The following is a 15,988-nucleotide window of genomic DNA, read 5'->3' as shown; positions in this document are numbered from 1 at the left end:
ATTAAGATTTAGACCATTTCGCAAAATTTGACATTCTGAATCAACGCTATCTTCACGTTTATTTGGCTCGAGCTCGTGTATTGTCATTTTGAAATAAAATCAAAAATAAACTTAAAATCTCCTTTTTTTAGATAAAGTCCACAAGAAATTCAATAAATATGTCCATGTCAATGCTGAAAAAAAGTATGGCAATTGTCGAAGAGGATATGGAATCATCTAAGAAAAACAAACGTACAACTTTCTACACTTAAACTTTTAAATTTAACTAATTTTATTATGATTCTAGAAAAAGAAACCACTGTGAAGAAAAAAGGATTTAAACCAAATAAATTTAGATATGAAGAACCTGCAATCAAAAAGCCTTGTAAGTAATACTCAATTCTCTAAAATTGAATTGTTTATTTAAATACTTCATTTACCTTTTTAGCTGTTAAGAAAACTATTAAAGAAATTCGACAAGAAATGGAATCAAGTAGTCAAAGAGCTGAGGATAATGTTAATAAACTTCTTACCTTCACAAAACATTCAGTCAAAATCAAAAATGCAGAAAAGGTAAATTCAGAATTCTGTTTTAAACTATTAATATTATGGCATTGTTTTAATAGATTCTTCAACGAATTCATAATGGAAAATATGTTGTGAAGAAAGAAGAACCTGTCGTGGAACAAGAATCTATCTTCACTGAAGAAGATTTCGCTAACTTTGAAAAGGAACTCGCTAATACTATTTAAGCATAAATATGTATTATAATTATTTAATTTAAGCAGACAATACTGTTTACAGTTTAAATTAAACAAACAAACTTTTGAAAAGTAATATAAATAATGTAAAAATGTATAGTTTATCATTTTTTATATTTCTTTTATATTTTAGTACAAAATATACACAAATTTAAAGTTTAACAACAACTATTTCATTTATACAATGTTTTCTGGCAATACTTAAAAGGTTCTTGCTTCGTAAAAAACTTGTCCAATGGTTTTATGTACCTGTTTATTTATGTTACTCGTTAATAACGGGTCCGTCAGGGGTTTTATACAGGCCCGGTCGAAGACTATTCGTACGCCTTGCAAAAACAGAAGCAGCTTAGCGGATTTTGAAACAAAGTAGTTTATCACAGAATTTAATTGAGGTCGTAAAAAGTAGAACCTCCATTTTCTGAATTCTGTGACAGTAGGTACTCAAGTTACAACTGAAGCTATCCATTTTTTTGTCATTCGTATAATATTCAATCAACATCTTCTTTGAGAAAACGATGGCCTTTTAATTTGTATACATTTGTAGGTATCAACTGAACAAAAAGCGCTCCTAATTAGAAATAAGATAATAAAACGATCCCAAAAAAATAGCAGACATTGCACTCTTGAAAAAAAAACAGAGTTAAACGTATATGTGTCGTTAATAGGAATTTATCATCATTCCGATGAAACTCACATTGAGGAATTGAAATAAAATATTTCCTGGTAAAATATTTGTTGGTTGGAACTTGTAAAAGGGATACGTTCTAACAAAACTTTTAACTTTAACTTAAATGTTTTTCGTCATATCGCAAGGGAACGCAACTTTGGTGATTTCACAATTGTAGAGTAGGGGTACCCTAAAATATAAATACCGTATAAATACCTTCGGAATATTCGTTATTAAATAAAGTAGATAAATACTAGATACAAATATTTCAAAACAAATTAAAAAAAACATATTTTTTAATGAATAAACTAAATGTATTAAAACATTTTTTCAAAGAAAGGACGTAATACGAAAAAAACTACTATTTACCATTAAACCCTTTTTTTGTAAGAACCTTATTTCCTTTTCTAAAAATTCTCTAAAACCAAACAAGATTTACAGGGTTTATTTTTTCGATTCAAATTGATAAGTTTTAATTTTGAAATTATAAAAAAAAATAATTTTGAAACACTTTAATTTTCGTTCTTAATTTTTTTTTGAAAAATCAAAGCGTCTAATGGCTTAAAATGATGAGGTTAAAAATGTTCCAAGTTTAATTTTAAAGGCACATAGCAAGCACATTCGATGTTTTGTTTTCCCAAAGTCACGTCCTTTATTTCCTAAAATATAAATAATATATACTCCAAATAGGAATTTACTTTATATTTGTTGAATTAAATGGGTGTTCTTTTTTACCAACCCCAATCATCTCAAAGTACCGTGGCATGATGGTAAGCGCGTTGGACTATGATGACTTTTACATAATTGAAGATCCGAAGGAAAAACTGGAGGCGGTAAAAGCTGGTTTCCAGCAAGTGTAGAAGGTGAATGTTAGCATTCGCCCCAACCACGACCTGGAAAACAGAGCCCTACTTAGTCACTTTTACCTCCGTAATGATATCACAAAGTGGCGATCTGGGAGCCGAGGTTTTATGCGATTCAATGAAGATTCCTTGGAAAATGCCATAATGCAAACGTGCAAACGGGACCAAGTCCCTTGTTAGTGATGAAGGTTGAGCTTCAGCTCATCTTCAATTTAATAAAAAATAAAAAGTCAGCAGGTGTCGATGGTATATCCAACGTTGTACTAAGACATTTACCGATGGAGGCAATTGCCATTTTATACCACACATTCAATAATCCACCGAATAATGCATATTATCCAGTGCAGACCGCTGTGGTTCATCCTCTCCCGAAAAAGGGAAAGGACAACTCCAACCCATCAAATCTTCGGTCGATAAGTCTTCTTGTGGGTATCAGCAAAGTTTTCGAAAAAATCATCAATAGGGCTCTCACTAAGTGCGGACAACAAAATGATTCCGGATAAACAATTCGGGCTCAAGGCGGGTCATGACACAATTCATGCTGCGTCTAAACTCGTTTCTGATATCCAATGGAATAAATAAATAAAAACACCAATGTACAGGTACTGTTCTGGTTGATTTGATGGAAAGCGCCTTTGACACCGTATGGTTAGAGGGTCTTTACCTAAAACTGAGCAGGCTTCGCATGATATGCTTAACGGTAGAAAGTTAACATTCTTAATTAAAAATGGTCTTCAACAGGGAGCGGTGAATTCGCCGATTCTCTTCAGCATTTACACCAGCGATCTGAAAGGTAGTCTTACAAAGGCAATTGCGTGCGACGACGATCTAATTGCGTACAGAACAGGTTGAGGTTATTAGAATTCTCTTGCAGCGTGATTTCGACAAGATTCAGCGATATTGCGACGACTGGAAACTGAAAATAAATATCCAGAAGTCAGAGACAATTCTGTTCCGAACTCCGTTGGCTAGGGCCAGGAGGGATACGTGTAAGAATTGGCGCAAGATGATCTTCACGGGCACCCATTAGCGAGCAAAAGTTTAGTGAAGTACCTCTGTATCTGGTTAGATCAGTATTTATATTTCGACAGACATATAAATGCTGCTCTGACCAGGACCAGAGGAGCATTCGCTCTGACGAAACGGTTGTTTTACAGCAGTTGGCTTGACCCCAAAGTGAAGGTAATTTGCTACATGGCCCTCATATGGCCGATGATCGTTTATGGTTGTCCTTTGTGGTTTAACGTTACCCCTTCCCAGATGGAGAAGTTTCGGGTGTTCGAGCGGCAGTGTTAACGACGATGTACCGGTTTATATCGAACAGTCAAATCTTCTTTGGTGCATTACTATTCCAACGAGGTCCTATACAACGTGACTCGAACCAACAGAATTGACAATTTCACCACCCAATTTATTTATTTAAACATCTTAAAAACTAATTACACTAGCGACTTCAATTACGTACATAATTCCAGATAAGTATAAATTCGAAAAAAAAACTTCAACGAACAGTTTTGTTTATAAAGTTAACAAACTAAAACGGATATTTGTCACCTCAAATATTTTGTGAACAAAAATTGACATTCCAAATAATTGTTTGTATTAAAAAATAACTTTTTTGACATCTGATTACATTTAAAAAAATTATAGGTACGGTTTTTTTTACAAAAAATAAAAAAAAAACCAAAACTAAAACTGATAAAAATTAGTTTTCAACTAAAAATCCCTCTTTATCATATATAAAATAATGTAAGCTTTTAGTTAGTCGTGTCGCAACCTGACGTATTTTTTTAAAATTTAATCTTTAACATAAAAACACATAAACATGTGTTATCTTAGAAAACACCTAATATATGATGATTCTAATGATAAAAATGAAAAATCTTAAAGAAAAGAGCAGACATTGAAAAATTTTGACAAGAAATACTAGTCACAAAATTTAACCCAAAAGGTCGCTCTGGTCAGATTACTTAGTGATCATGGCTCCAAAACTTAGCGACAACTCGATCATTTTGAACCTTTTTAATTTTTTAAAGGCTTTATAAATTTGTATAACGACTAATTTATTTTTATATTTGTATGTAAAACTGAAAGCTTCTTAAATGTAAAAAAAATGTTTCTTTATTCCTGACAGTTTTGTATGACTAGACTGGTGATTTTTTTGTATTTGTTTTATTGTGGACAGATAAAATCTAAACTTATTGACTTCAAATAAATTTTTTTTAAATATAATAACATTAAGAGAAACAGAAGAAACTTTGAAAAAAATAAGTGTTGATTTGTCTTGCTTAAAAGTTTGTCTATATGTACTCTTATCAATTTTTAGCAAATTTGCGTATTATTTTTTGTAGATTTTATTTTTTAGAAAAAACGGACTGTTGGATTTTTAAGTAAAAATTACTGAATGTCGAAAACAATATTCTCTGTCAATATTTTCAATTTTTGAAAACCTATTTGACTCGAAAGTAAATTTTAAGTTTTAGTATTGTTTTTTTTTTTTTTTAAGTTTTATTTTTTGTAAAAAAAACTGTCAATTCAATTTTTTACAAAATTCTATCGAATGTTGGAAACAATATTTCTAATAAGATAAAATTAGTTTGAAGCCAATATTTCAAATTTTTGCAGATATTTGAGTAGAAAATCAATTTTTACCAACCTCTATACATTTTTTTTAGGTTTTTATTTTTTGTAAAAAAAACTCTCAATTCGATTTTGCTCAACATTTTTCAAAATATTGAAAACAAAAGATAAAATAAGTTTGAAGCCTAAATCTCAAGTTTTTGAAAATATATTTGAATCAATATTTAATTTTTACGAACTTTGAGTAATGTTTTTTTTAGATTTTTATTTTTTATAAAAAAAACTACAAATTCGATTTTTCTCAAAATTTTATCAGATGTCAAAAACATTATTTGTCGTTGTTTCCGAACAACATCGGCCAATTTTCAATTGGCAAACAGTTTTTTCAAGTAGCAAACAATAACAATAGTTTATAGGATTTTGAAACAATTTAAAAACTACGAAAATTGAAAGAAATAAAAAGTCACCGAACAAAAATTGCAAGATATTCGTTTTTTTATTTTGTTCCACTTTTTTATAATTTTCAAAATAATTTTTCATATTCTCTGTCATCTGTCGAGAAAATTGTCTTCCAAAGAGAATACCGATTTGTTTGTTTTCTAAGCTTTTCAAAGCGTGTAAGGCAAGTTTCTGGTATATAATTGGCCAGCTGCCAATAAATTGCCTTCCAATTAAGGCAATTTTATTGGAAAGTTGACTGAAAAGTTAGTCAAGAAAATCTCCCTCAATATGAAGTTAAATACGTATGTCAAAATGACAGTTGATCAATTTTTTTTTCATTCAACTGAAAGCTGAACTTTATTACTCTATAACTTATTTATGTTCTGCACAATTCCATACAATATTTTATGTGATAGGGTTCCTTGTCAAATTGGAAATGAAATGAGTAATATTCCTTTGCAATACAAAATACAAATCGAGCTGGGCTTGTAGCTTGTAGTAGTTTTTGTACGATGAAAGCCATGAAGAAGTTAGTTAAGTAATTTCTTACCAAAAAATTGTCTAATATTTTTATAAAATTAAGCAACCGTATTCACTTAATAGAAAATTGGTAATTATCACCTAATTGGATGCTTCCAATTGTCAACACTTAGCTTAAGTATAATTTTTAGAAAAATCAGATAGTTAGTTTTTTACAAAAACTAAAAGTCTACCAAAAATACTTCGCCCGAATATCTCGACTTAAAAATTATTGCATTCTGTGCAAAATATTGTTATGAAACCCGAACACGAATGGCAAGTCATCAGTTAATGTCGCATTTCAGGAAAGATAAGTAAAAACAGAAAATTGTTACTGAAATTCATCTCTCTGCCCAAATCGCATTTTTAAACAAAATCTAACAGTCCTTTTCTTAGTGTCAAACTTTCCTTGAACAAACACATCTTCTGCATTGAAAATCCTGCGCACTATCATAACAATCCATTATTTTAATCGAAATCCAGAACACAGTCCATCCAATAGACAAAAATAACTCAACACATAAAGGTTCTTTGACTAAATAGTGATGGTCAGTCCGTTTCCACCACTTGACAGTATAGTTGTTAAAATCACATATAGTGTGTCGAATTAAACATATACAGACCGTGTTTAAAAAAAAAAGAGAAATTGCTCTAAAACCTTTCTCTAAACTCAAAAATAGATACCCCGCAGTGTTTTGGAATTAATAAATAATTTTGGGTCCAAATACTAAAACCCTTACGAACAAAATACAAACATCCGGTGTTCATTTTAAAATAAAATAACTCAACCAAATAACTTCCATCTTCATCCCAAGCCGTAAAACTTAAAGGTAAAAATTATTTAAAAAAAAAGAAACACGTACCTACATAAAATGTGGAATTAATATAATGTCGAAGATTAATTTTATGAAACTATCTTTCTATATTGAAATATAATTTATTGTACAATCAAAAAAAAAAAGAAGCTTTAAGAAATCAGTTAGTACCCAAAAGTTATAAAGACTTCAATAAAAAAAACCTTCAAAAATGTCCTCTCCCATTTGAGACGACGGAACGAAGGCAGTTCGTTTATCGATTTTGTTTTGTTTTTTTTTTTGAACATTTTGTTCGTCATCGTCATTATTCTCATGCAAACGCACACATTGCTTCCACCTCACCACCCCCATCATCATCATCCGGTCTCGGTTCTCAGGTCTCGGGTGATGGTGGTATTGTAAAATGAAAGTCAACAAAGGCAGGGAGAGTCCTGATCCTGATGCGAAATGCGATTCCTTATTTAACCAAAGAATTATTTTTCATTCTTAGAAATACAAAAAAAAACTAAAAACGTGTGTTTTTACTTTTGAAATAAACACAACAACAACCAAAAAGAAAAGAATGAAATACTTTGTAAGGACTCTCTTCTTTGAGTCATTCAGTGAGTGCGTCAGGACACAATCGTAATCGTAACCGCTTTGAACGAGGAACGAGAAGCGAGAAACGAGAGTGCATTAGTTTGTGGGTTTCAAATTTATGTTTGTTTTTCTATATTGCTGAGCAAATATGTAGGTACCTGCATTTACAGAAATTGAAGCAGAACTTTTTTCCAGAAAATATTGCCTCTAAGAGTCTTACGAGACTTTCTAACTTTTTTATTCGAGTTTTTGAAAAATGCTTTTCTATCCTCCTACAATGAATGGGATGTAGATAAATGATTTTATAAGTCCGACAAACAAAGATGATTTTCATTTTTTGCAACTCCTCCTCATCCACCCCCACAATGTAGAAATTTCGAAGAAGGAGGCGGTCTAGGATCAATTTAAATTGAGTTACTTTTCTTTGTAAGTTAGGGAAGTATATACTATATATTGTATTTGTGTATAAGCTTCTTCAGGTGTTTTATTTTTTTAATTTAAGACAATAGAAAAAAGCTATTACATTCACAAAAAGGTATTTCTAACTCACCGTTGTGATAAAATGAGAATTCGATGTGTCGGGAAAACATCAATCATCATTAATTTAACTAAAACACATATATCGCTGGTCATCATTAGTCTTGAATGATTGATAGAAAATATTAATGATCCAATCAATAAGATTACAAAGGAAGTTCACTCCTGTAAAATTAAATTGAGTTGAGAACTAAGTCTTTACAGAGTGTTAGTATACGATAGGTGCACTGGTATATAAATATAGGATAGGTAAAAAGCAAAACGGAAGTTAACCTAATTCATTGTGAAAGCTCCTTTCATTTATCTACAAATGAAAATTGAAATTAGAACAATTGTACATAAAATATTAAGTTTTATACGTATGATGACGACAACGTCAACCGACGATGAGGTAGGTCCAGGTTGGAATGATATTCTATGATGCGATGATTATATTGTATAAGCTTCAAAAGCCGGATATTGAAGCTACCGGGTTTTGTTAGGTATACACACATGGAAATACATAGTTATCATTTTATTTTTCTGTATCTCAATGATTTATTAACAGAAGAGGCAGAGAAGGGATTAAGAATACATATTTACAAAAATATATTTTGAATTAATACAAGAATCGATCTGTGTATTTTGAATATGATTAAGTATTTTATTTTTAATATATGTTCAGGCTGGGGCTATTTCATGTTTCGTTTTAAAAATGTAATAAATTGACCAATAATACATTTGTGTCATGCTATACATGGTTTTCCAGTAAGAGGTTTTATTTTGATATTATCAAAACAAAAAGGAGATAAGTGGATGTTTAGTTCACAATAAATATTGAGAGGCATGCAAGCCATTTAAAACGATTTGAGCCAAATGACAGCCATATCTACGGCCTGATCAACTTTTTCAAGACCGATTCGCACATTTGCCACCGTGCGTCCTCCATAAATTTTGATTTCGATTGTCTGATTGTTCGAATAAGTAAGGTCTAATCCCACCGCCATTACCACCCGCAAGAACATTTCTTACACGGTAAGAGGATTTTCAATAATCATTGAGCTACAAAACTGACAATTGTTTTTATTAACTTGTTTGCGGTGAAAATGGGAAAATGATTTGTTGAAGAAAGTCCAGATCATTTTGATACATTTCAAGGGCGTTGCTAGAGATTGACTGGGTTAAATTCTTGTGCTAGAAACCTTTAAAGGCACTAATACAGTTCCATAGATCTACGAGATTTTCATCAAAAGTGGAGTGTACTGGCTAGAGAAGCAATATTCGCAGTTGTTTAAGAATGGTTTCAGAACTTTAATTCCCTAACTTATAGTTCCACTATTTCTTATCCAGAAAGTCGGTGATTTATTTTTGTGAGGGAGTGAATTTTAAAAACTTTTTTGTGTTTTTGAAGCATAACTACAGTTTCAAAAGTGATAACTGCTTAAAAAAAAAGTTGTTGAAAGTGAAACCTTTTCTGGAAAATTCTATTTTGTTTGTTAGTTTATTTTAGTTTATGTGGTCGGTCCAATTTCATTTTCAATTTGTTTAGGACTAAGAAACCTTTGTGACGAACCAAGATCTTATTTTTTACTCTTCAGAATTTCAAAAAGTAGTAAGCTTATAGCAAGTGTCAAACTACGATCATAGGCTCATCATAAGTGCATGTGCATCGATGAGCAGTTTAAGTTATATAAAATGCTCATTCGACTTAAAGCTTCATTCTTCCCATAGTTAGTTCTATGGAAGTCAATATGCATAAAATCCAATGTACGCAGTTGATGAGTTCCGCTTCGGTAATTCAAATGTACACAAGATAGCAAATAAGGTGCATTAATTTCGCATTAATCATTATTAACACGCCTTTGATGGAGCGATTGCATTTGAAGAAGCAGAATACGATGTTCATAGGGTGGCAGATCATAAGAAATATCCCAAGTAAGACGCTTTAGTGCAAAACGAATGAAATTATGTTAAATTCATTCAATACGTTTTCTATGAATTTCGTAATAGGGAGTCCATATCTGCAAAGCATATTCAAGATGAGGATGAACATGGCAATTATACAAAATAAGGGTAACATAGGGATAATTGAACTTATTTGCCCAGGGTTTTATAAAACCAAGCATCTAACTTGCCTTATTAAAAATAAAATTAATGTGATGTTTAAACTCTAAGTTGGAAATGTACACCTAAATCTTTAAATGTGGAGACACGACATAGTTTTTGCTGTGATATACAGTAGTCAAATACGTTACTGTTTAGTTTTTTAGTAAAAGTTATCGTCTGGAATTTTAAAGGGTTGAGTGAAAGGCTATTTTTGCCACACCAAAATGTGAAACAATCAATGTCGGCTTCTAAGAGGATATGATCATGGGTGGACTTCATTATTTTAAAAATTTTCATGTCGTCAGCAAAAAATTGAACTTCAATTGAGCGTAGACATGACAATACATCGATAATAGACAGAAATAACAGAAAAAGGCCAAAATGGGTTCCCTGGGGAACACCAGATTGAGCAACAAAAGATTCAGAATGACAATTTCTAAATTTTACCTCGTAGTATTTGTTTTCAAGGTATGATTTAATCCAAGCTAAGAAAAATGGTGGAAAACCAAGAGCTTTAAGTTTAAATAAAATAATTCCGTGGCAAAGTTGGTCAAAAGCTTTAGGAAAGTCAGTTTAAACACAGTTCACTTCATAACCTTGATCTAAAGCGTTTGAACATATGTTTGAGAATGTAAGGAGATTTGTAACGGTAGATCTTTTTTTCACAAACCATGTTGCTGTTCGCAAATCAGATTCTTACTAAAAAATGCTACACCTTCACAAACAGCTTGTTCAAACATTTTAGGAATGCAAGAATGCTTTGCAATGGGCCTGTAGTTGCTTATATCCGACTTGTTACCTCTCTTGAAAATTGGCATTAGAAATGACTTCTTCCATATACTGGGAAATTTGTCTGTTTTTAGAGAAAGTTTAAATAAGAACGTAAGGGGTTTAACTAACGCATTACTACACTTTTTAGTACTATCTAATACAAAAAAAAAAACAAGACGCTGAGACGTGAACTACACAGATAACTAACAATTCTTGCCCTTTTGTAAATATTTCTAAAAGCTTTGCAAAATATTAAAACAATTTGTGTCAGTTATAAAAATGTGAAATCAACATCTTGCTTTGTTCTCAGGATACATGCTTGAGTCGAAAAACATTTCTTATCAGAGGGCTTTAGTTTTGTTTGTAAAAAAAGTCTTAATTGGATATTTATAAAAAATTAACAAAATGCTAACATAATGTTAAAATAAGTAAAATGTCAATATCATTCTTTGTTCCAGAGATATTTCAGTCAAAAACCAATTTTAAGTAGAATCTTTTGTAAGTTTTTATTTCTAATAAACAAATTGCCGATTGGATTTTTCTAGGAAATACCATTATGTTAATAAGAATATTATGTATAAACATAGGTAGAATAATATTATTTGTTAAGTATTTTTTAATAGACTTTTATTTTTAATAAACAAAAAACAATGTTTTTGATAAAAGAATCATGTTTTATCAACTCTTAGCAATATTTTTTCGCTTTTATATTTTTGTAAAAAAACTGTCACTTCGATTATTCTAAAAATTTTACCAAATGTCAACGTTATTTTTTAAGGCATGCTATATTTAACGTTAGGCTAGTTTCACACTACACGGTTTTGACCGTAAGGCAAAAAACCGGACGACATAAACAGGATCAATGGCTAATTACACATTATACGGTTTTAACCGTACGGTAAAACACGATATATGCAGAGTTCCTGTGCTTAGAATAAACAAGTAATCGTGTCTTAAATTGGCTGATCGAACTCTACCGCACGAATAAAAACGTATGATGTAAAAACAGCATTTCGTCCCGTACGCTACTAAGCTTATCGCACTGTCCAGCTGCCGTATACTGTAGTGGCTGTAGACGGTTGCTACCCGGCGCGGCGCCGGCAATTTGCGGTGACCGTATAATATGAAAGCGTATATGCTCTTCTTTATGCCTCTAACAAAACGTCGCCGTCGGGTTTTTTGCCGTACGATCAAAACCGTGTAGTGTGATACGAGCCTTATAGTAAAAAAAAACACTCAATTTTTTGAAAGACTTTTCTGCATATTTTTTTGTTATTATCTGTAAACCGGAGCACGACTATCCTTTTGATTTTTTTTACAGTTAGGTAGTAGTCTCAATAGAACAGGTTTAAAAAATAAAGGTGTTAACACCGTTAAGTAATTTTGTTATTTGAGCCACAAACAAGTTTTTTGAATGGATACTACGGCGGCTTTTTAACAAAGAACTATGTAAGGGGGGCATGCTGCTATTTTAAAATCATCTTCCTAGAATGCAATTAATTTTTCTCAAAATGTATGAATAATATGAGAATAAAATCTCCAAAAAACTTGAAGTATGGTAACACTGAAACAAAAAAAAGGGAGGCATATCAAAATTAACCATTTTTCTTAATTATTATTTATGTACACATATCTATTAAATAAAAACAACAAGGTATCAAAATTAGTGATGCGGTAAAGGAAAGTTGAGCCAACAATCATTTAAAGTCCATATCTCTTTTTCACACACCAAAATCTTTCTTAAAACATTTTATTAAGATTTTAGGGTTGAAACGTCGACAAATGTCAAAATTTTCAATTCTTAAAATTAACTGCCTATAGGAAATTATTAACTTATGAATTTTGCTTCCAAGCTCATTTTCGACCATAAAGTTTTATTATTTGAACCTGTAGCTTGCCTTAATAATTTGGCATAAGTAATAATTAAATAATACAAAAAACAATTTGACAGATGTCATCCGAATAAAATGACAAACCCGAGTTTGCCAAAATCTACCCACGCTAAATAAAAAAAAACCTTTATAAGGAATCAAATAATAATATTCTCTGTAATATAAATTAAGGATTATTACTTTTAATTAATAGTTATAGCAAAAATTCCTTGAAAAATAAATACTTTTAAATGAAAATTGAATAAATTCAAATTATATATGGTATACCTCCTTGTGGAACCCAGGTATTTCCTAAGTAGGATATTAATTTATAGCTCTTAAATGATCTGAAGTATTTTTACATTTTATGGTAGTTTCGTTTTTATGTCCTCGTGGCCATTTAGAAAAATAATTATTTTCAATTTTCATAAAGTCTTAAAATCAAGCTGATGTACATTAAACATAGAAAGTCTTGGTAACCTTGAGAAGTATCACTTCATTATTTTTATTATTTTTGTATTTTATTTTTCAGCATCCTGTGTCCGTGCGGTTGTTGTATTATATTTCTATATAAAAGATTAAAATATTTTCAACCCTCAAAATTTTCGCAATTAAACCTCACAGACCCTATATAGAAAATAAAACAACCAAACAAAGTACTATTAAGAAATATATATGTACATAACTATATAAAATAAAACAACACAATATTTAACTATTCATATACAACTTAACCATCTGCTGAACTGGAAAAACGGACATAGGATATACTCTTTTAAGTGTCTGAGTTATATATTTATATTCATATTTTTAATCTTCCTGCATAAGTTTTTTCAGTTTAAATGTATTCAATTTTCAATTTTTTCATTTATGTAATAATTTCAACGGCGATGATAATTGCTGTTGCTTAATGCACGTCATCATGGATAAAGTTTTCATATTTCATTAAGTTTTGTTATTTCCTATTTCTTTATTTTTTTATTTATGAGAATCTAAGCTTTATTTAAAATAAAATGGATATTATTGTCAAAGGACAATTGGCAGTCCAACTTTAATTTGAAAGTCAAAAGTCAAAAATGTGAAAGCTGTAAGGCCAACAAAATATTGGGTAGGTTCTGACAACATAAGGGACTTCATTTGCAGTCAACTACTTTCTATATGAACATACATTTTGATCAAGGCAAGTAGTTAGTTGGTAAAGTGTCATAAACTTAAAATTCGGAACTTTATTTCACCAATATCTACTTTTAGTTGATCGTGCAGAAAGTAATTCAAACTTAAATAAAACTTCTCAGGCAAAGTACAAGTCCACCTCGACTCTTATTTTGTATATTAAATAAATATTACTTATTCCTTTATCAATTTCAATTTAATAAGAAAAATTTGTACATAAAACATAAAATGGAATTGTGCAGTATATAAACAAATCACATACTAATAAAGTTCGGCTTTCAGTTGAATGACAAGATCAACTGTCATCTTGACATAAGTAGGCTTGACTTGATAGTTAGGGAGATTTTTCTTCTTTACTTAATTGGAAGGCAATTTTTTGGCAGCTGGCCAATCAGATAATAGAAACTTGACTTACTTTTAAGTCCCTTATGTCGCCTGAGCCTGACTATTTAGATACTTGCAGATATTAAGCTTTATTTGTAGTAAGACCCTCTTAATAAATTCCTATAAAAATTGAATTGAAATAGCAATAATATTTTAAATAATTTCATAAGTATTCGATGATTTGTTTGTAATTAATTCCAACTCAAATAAGAAATAACTCCCAAACAGACATTTCGTCCTTCTTAATTTAACATTTTTGTTGGAAGTTACTTTGCAGGCCTCAAAAATCAAATAAAAGTCTTGACGAAGATTGGTTCATAAAAAAAACTTCAATTCTAAGCTAGAACCAAATATTACACCATACTCAATATGTATGCATCTCTTGTGCAGGGAAATAATTCCATATGATGTTTTCATTGTCAAAAATTATGTTTTAAGTAAAATATCTTATTCAAATAAGTATCAGTTTGATTTTGCAATTAAAACCATTAAGAGGGATAATAAATTCACTTTTAGAGGCCCGATTTTTAAAAAGGGAATAGAATCCCAAAAAAAGTGAATTTAATTCTCCGTAGAGCAGAATTCCGAAGTACATTGGTTTCAAGTCTTTTGTCAGTTCATGCCTCCTCCTTTTCGGACCTTTTCTTGACTGCAGATTGATCTTTGTGCATAGGCAGCAAAGCCTCAAACTTATAAGGAACAACTTTTGGCGTTTGTCTTCCACAAAGTTCATAGTTCAGCTGTTTTTTTTTTGTTTTGTCTGCACACAATGTCAAGTGCCACAAATACACAACTGACAGCAGAATGCAACTATACGTAAAATTGTGAATTGCACTCGTCCTCGACACATCTGCTCGTTTGCAAAAATCAAAAAAAAAAATAACAACACAAAACACACTCACCTCCACATAAATCAGGTACAGGATTCAGGTGGATCCTGCTTAACTGCATACACCATACACATATGGTTTATTGAAGCATATTGTATGTTGACATTTCGTTCTCTTTAGCATATAGTTTGCCTTCCTCCCACATCTTGTATACATGTTTGGATTTGGGTTTGGGTTTTGTGTAAGGTAGCAGCGAGCGAAATTTATGTAGCACCGTGTTTGGTGGTTCACAGGACGAGGCAGAGGCACAACGAGGCAAGGATGATGAACACTCATTTACAGACAGATGAACTCGGAGAAATTCAGATTTAAAAAAAATAAAAGAAGACGAATAATAATAATATTCTGTCGTGGAATATCCTTGAGTGAACTGTAAATATTCGACGTTGCCTCTTAAGAGGGTGTTGTACCAAAAGGCTCTAGGACGTTAATTAAAGTGCTTGTCAAACGGCATTTCTCATACATGTTTTATTATTTAGTTTTGTTTTCGTTTTAAGATTGTATTTTTCATTCGAGGATACCTAAGGAAAATCCAGGTACCTACATTGTACATTTGAAAATATTCGCAGTTGGTTAACCTTAGCGAAGATTATGAATAAAGTGCGTTTTGTTTTATTTTTCTGACTATTGAAGTTTTATGTATGTCCCGAGGAAATTACAAAACTATATATTCATACTTATAATGTTATACTATTTTAATCATACAAGAAATTTCTAACACTTCTTTTAATGGAAATAGACAAAAGTTTAATGGCACAATTTTTGTGGTAGGCTTTTTTAAAATGATATTATTTATTTAGTTTATCTTTATAAAAGGTTTTTTTTTCAAATAAAGGTTCCATATTGAATATCCTGCTATTAAGGTGGCTGTCACTCTTGAAGCTATAATCTTTTGACAAGAAAAAACTACGCCATTACCAAATAAGGAACGATATACGAACTTGAAAAATTTGTATTTATACTATTTCCGAGATTTCTGTATTCCCAGAAATGTAAACGATTTTTTCATACTTATTCATCAGTTTATTCTCAGAAATGTAAACGAATTTTCGCATACATACTTATATATCACT

The 15,988-nt window shown here is 30.9% G+C and overlaps 3 protein-coding genes across 5 annotated transcripts in view; all 3 read left to right on the top strand.

Annotated features, from left to right (window-relative positions):
- LOC129949726 (tetraspanin-6-like) overlaps positions 1-15,988 on the top strand; it is a 332,660-nt gene that overhangs the window by 39,396 nt on the left and 277,276 nt on the right. The window lies entirely within an intron of this gene.
- On the top strand, positions 63-908 carry LOC129949729 (uncharacterized). The gene is made up of 4 exons (XM_056061361.1): positions 63-231; positions 287-364; positions 428-552; positions 606-908. Exons 1-4 carry the CDS (start codon positions 159-161, stop codon positions 729-731), a joined length of 402 nt encoding a protein of 133 aa, XP_055917336.1. The 5' UTR covers positions 63-158; the 3' UTR covers positions 732-908.
- The window catches only part of LOC129949706 (probable serine/threonine-protein kinase DDB_G0282963), a 79,098-nt gene continuing 69,468 nt past the window's right edge, over positions 6,359-15,988 (top strand). For 2 of the 3 annotated variants that reach the window (XM_056061326.1, XM_056061322.1), the window contains exon 1: positions 6,359-6,640. The gene's annotated coding sequence lies outside the window, so the exon portion shown is untranslated. The remainder of the gene's footprint in view (positions 6,641-15,988) is intronic. The other variant, XM_056061324.1, reaches the window with a different exon arrangement.

This window comes from Eupeodes corollae, chromosome 3, assembly GCF_945859685.1.
Source record: "Eupeodes corollae chromosome 3, idEupCoro1.1, whole genome shotgun sequence".
Lineage (NCBI taxonomy): Eukaryota > Metazoa > Arthropoda > Insecta > Diptera > Syrphidae > Eupeodes > Eupeodes corollae.
This window is presented reverse-complemented; position numbering and strand designations above follow the sequence as displayed.

Bases quoted from the DNA above. Each gene is read 5' to 3' on its own strand.
- LOC129949729 (XM_056061361.1), top strand. From the start codon at position 159: ATGTCCATGTCAATGCTGAAAAAAAGTATGGCAATTGTCGAAGAGGAT. The intron at 232-286 runs GTACAACTTTCT...TTATGATTCTAG, and splicing joins ATCATCTAAGAAAAACAAAC to AAAAAGAAACCACTGTGAAG. The intron at 553-605 runs GTAAATTCAGAA...TTGTTTTAATAG, and splicing joins AAATCAAAAATGCAGAAAAG to ATTCTTCAACGAATTCATAA.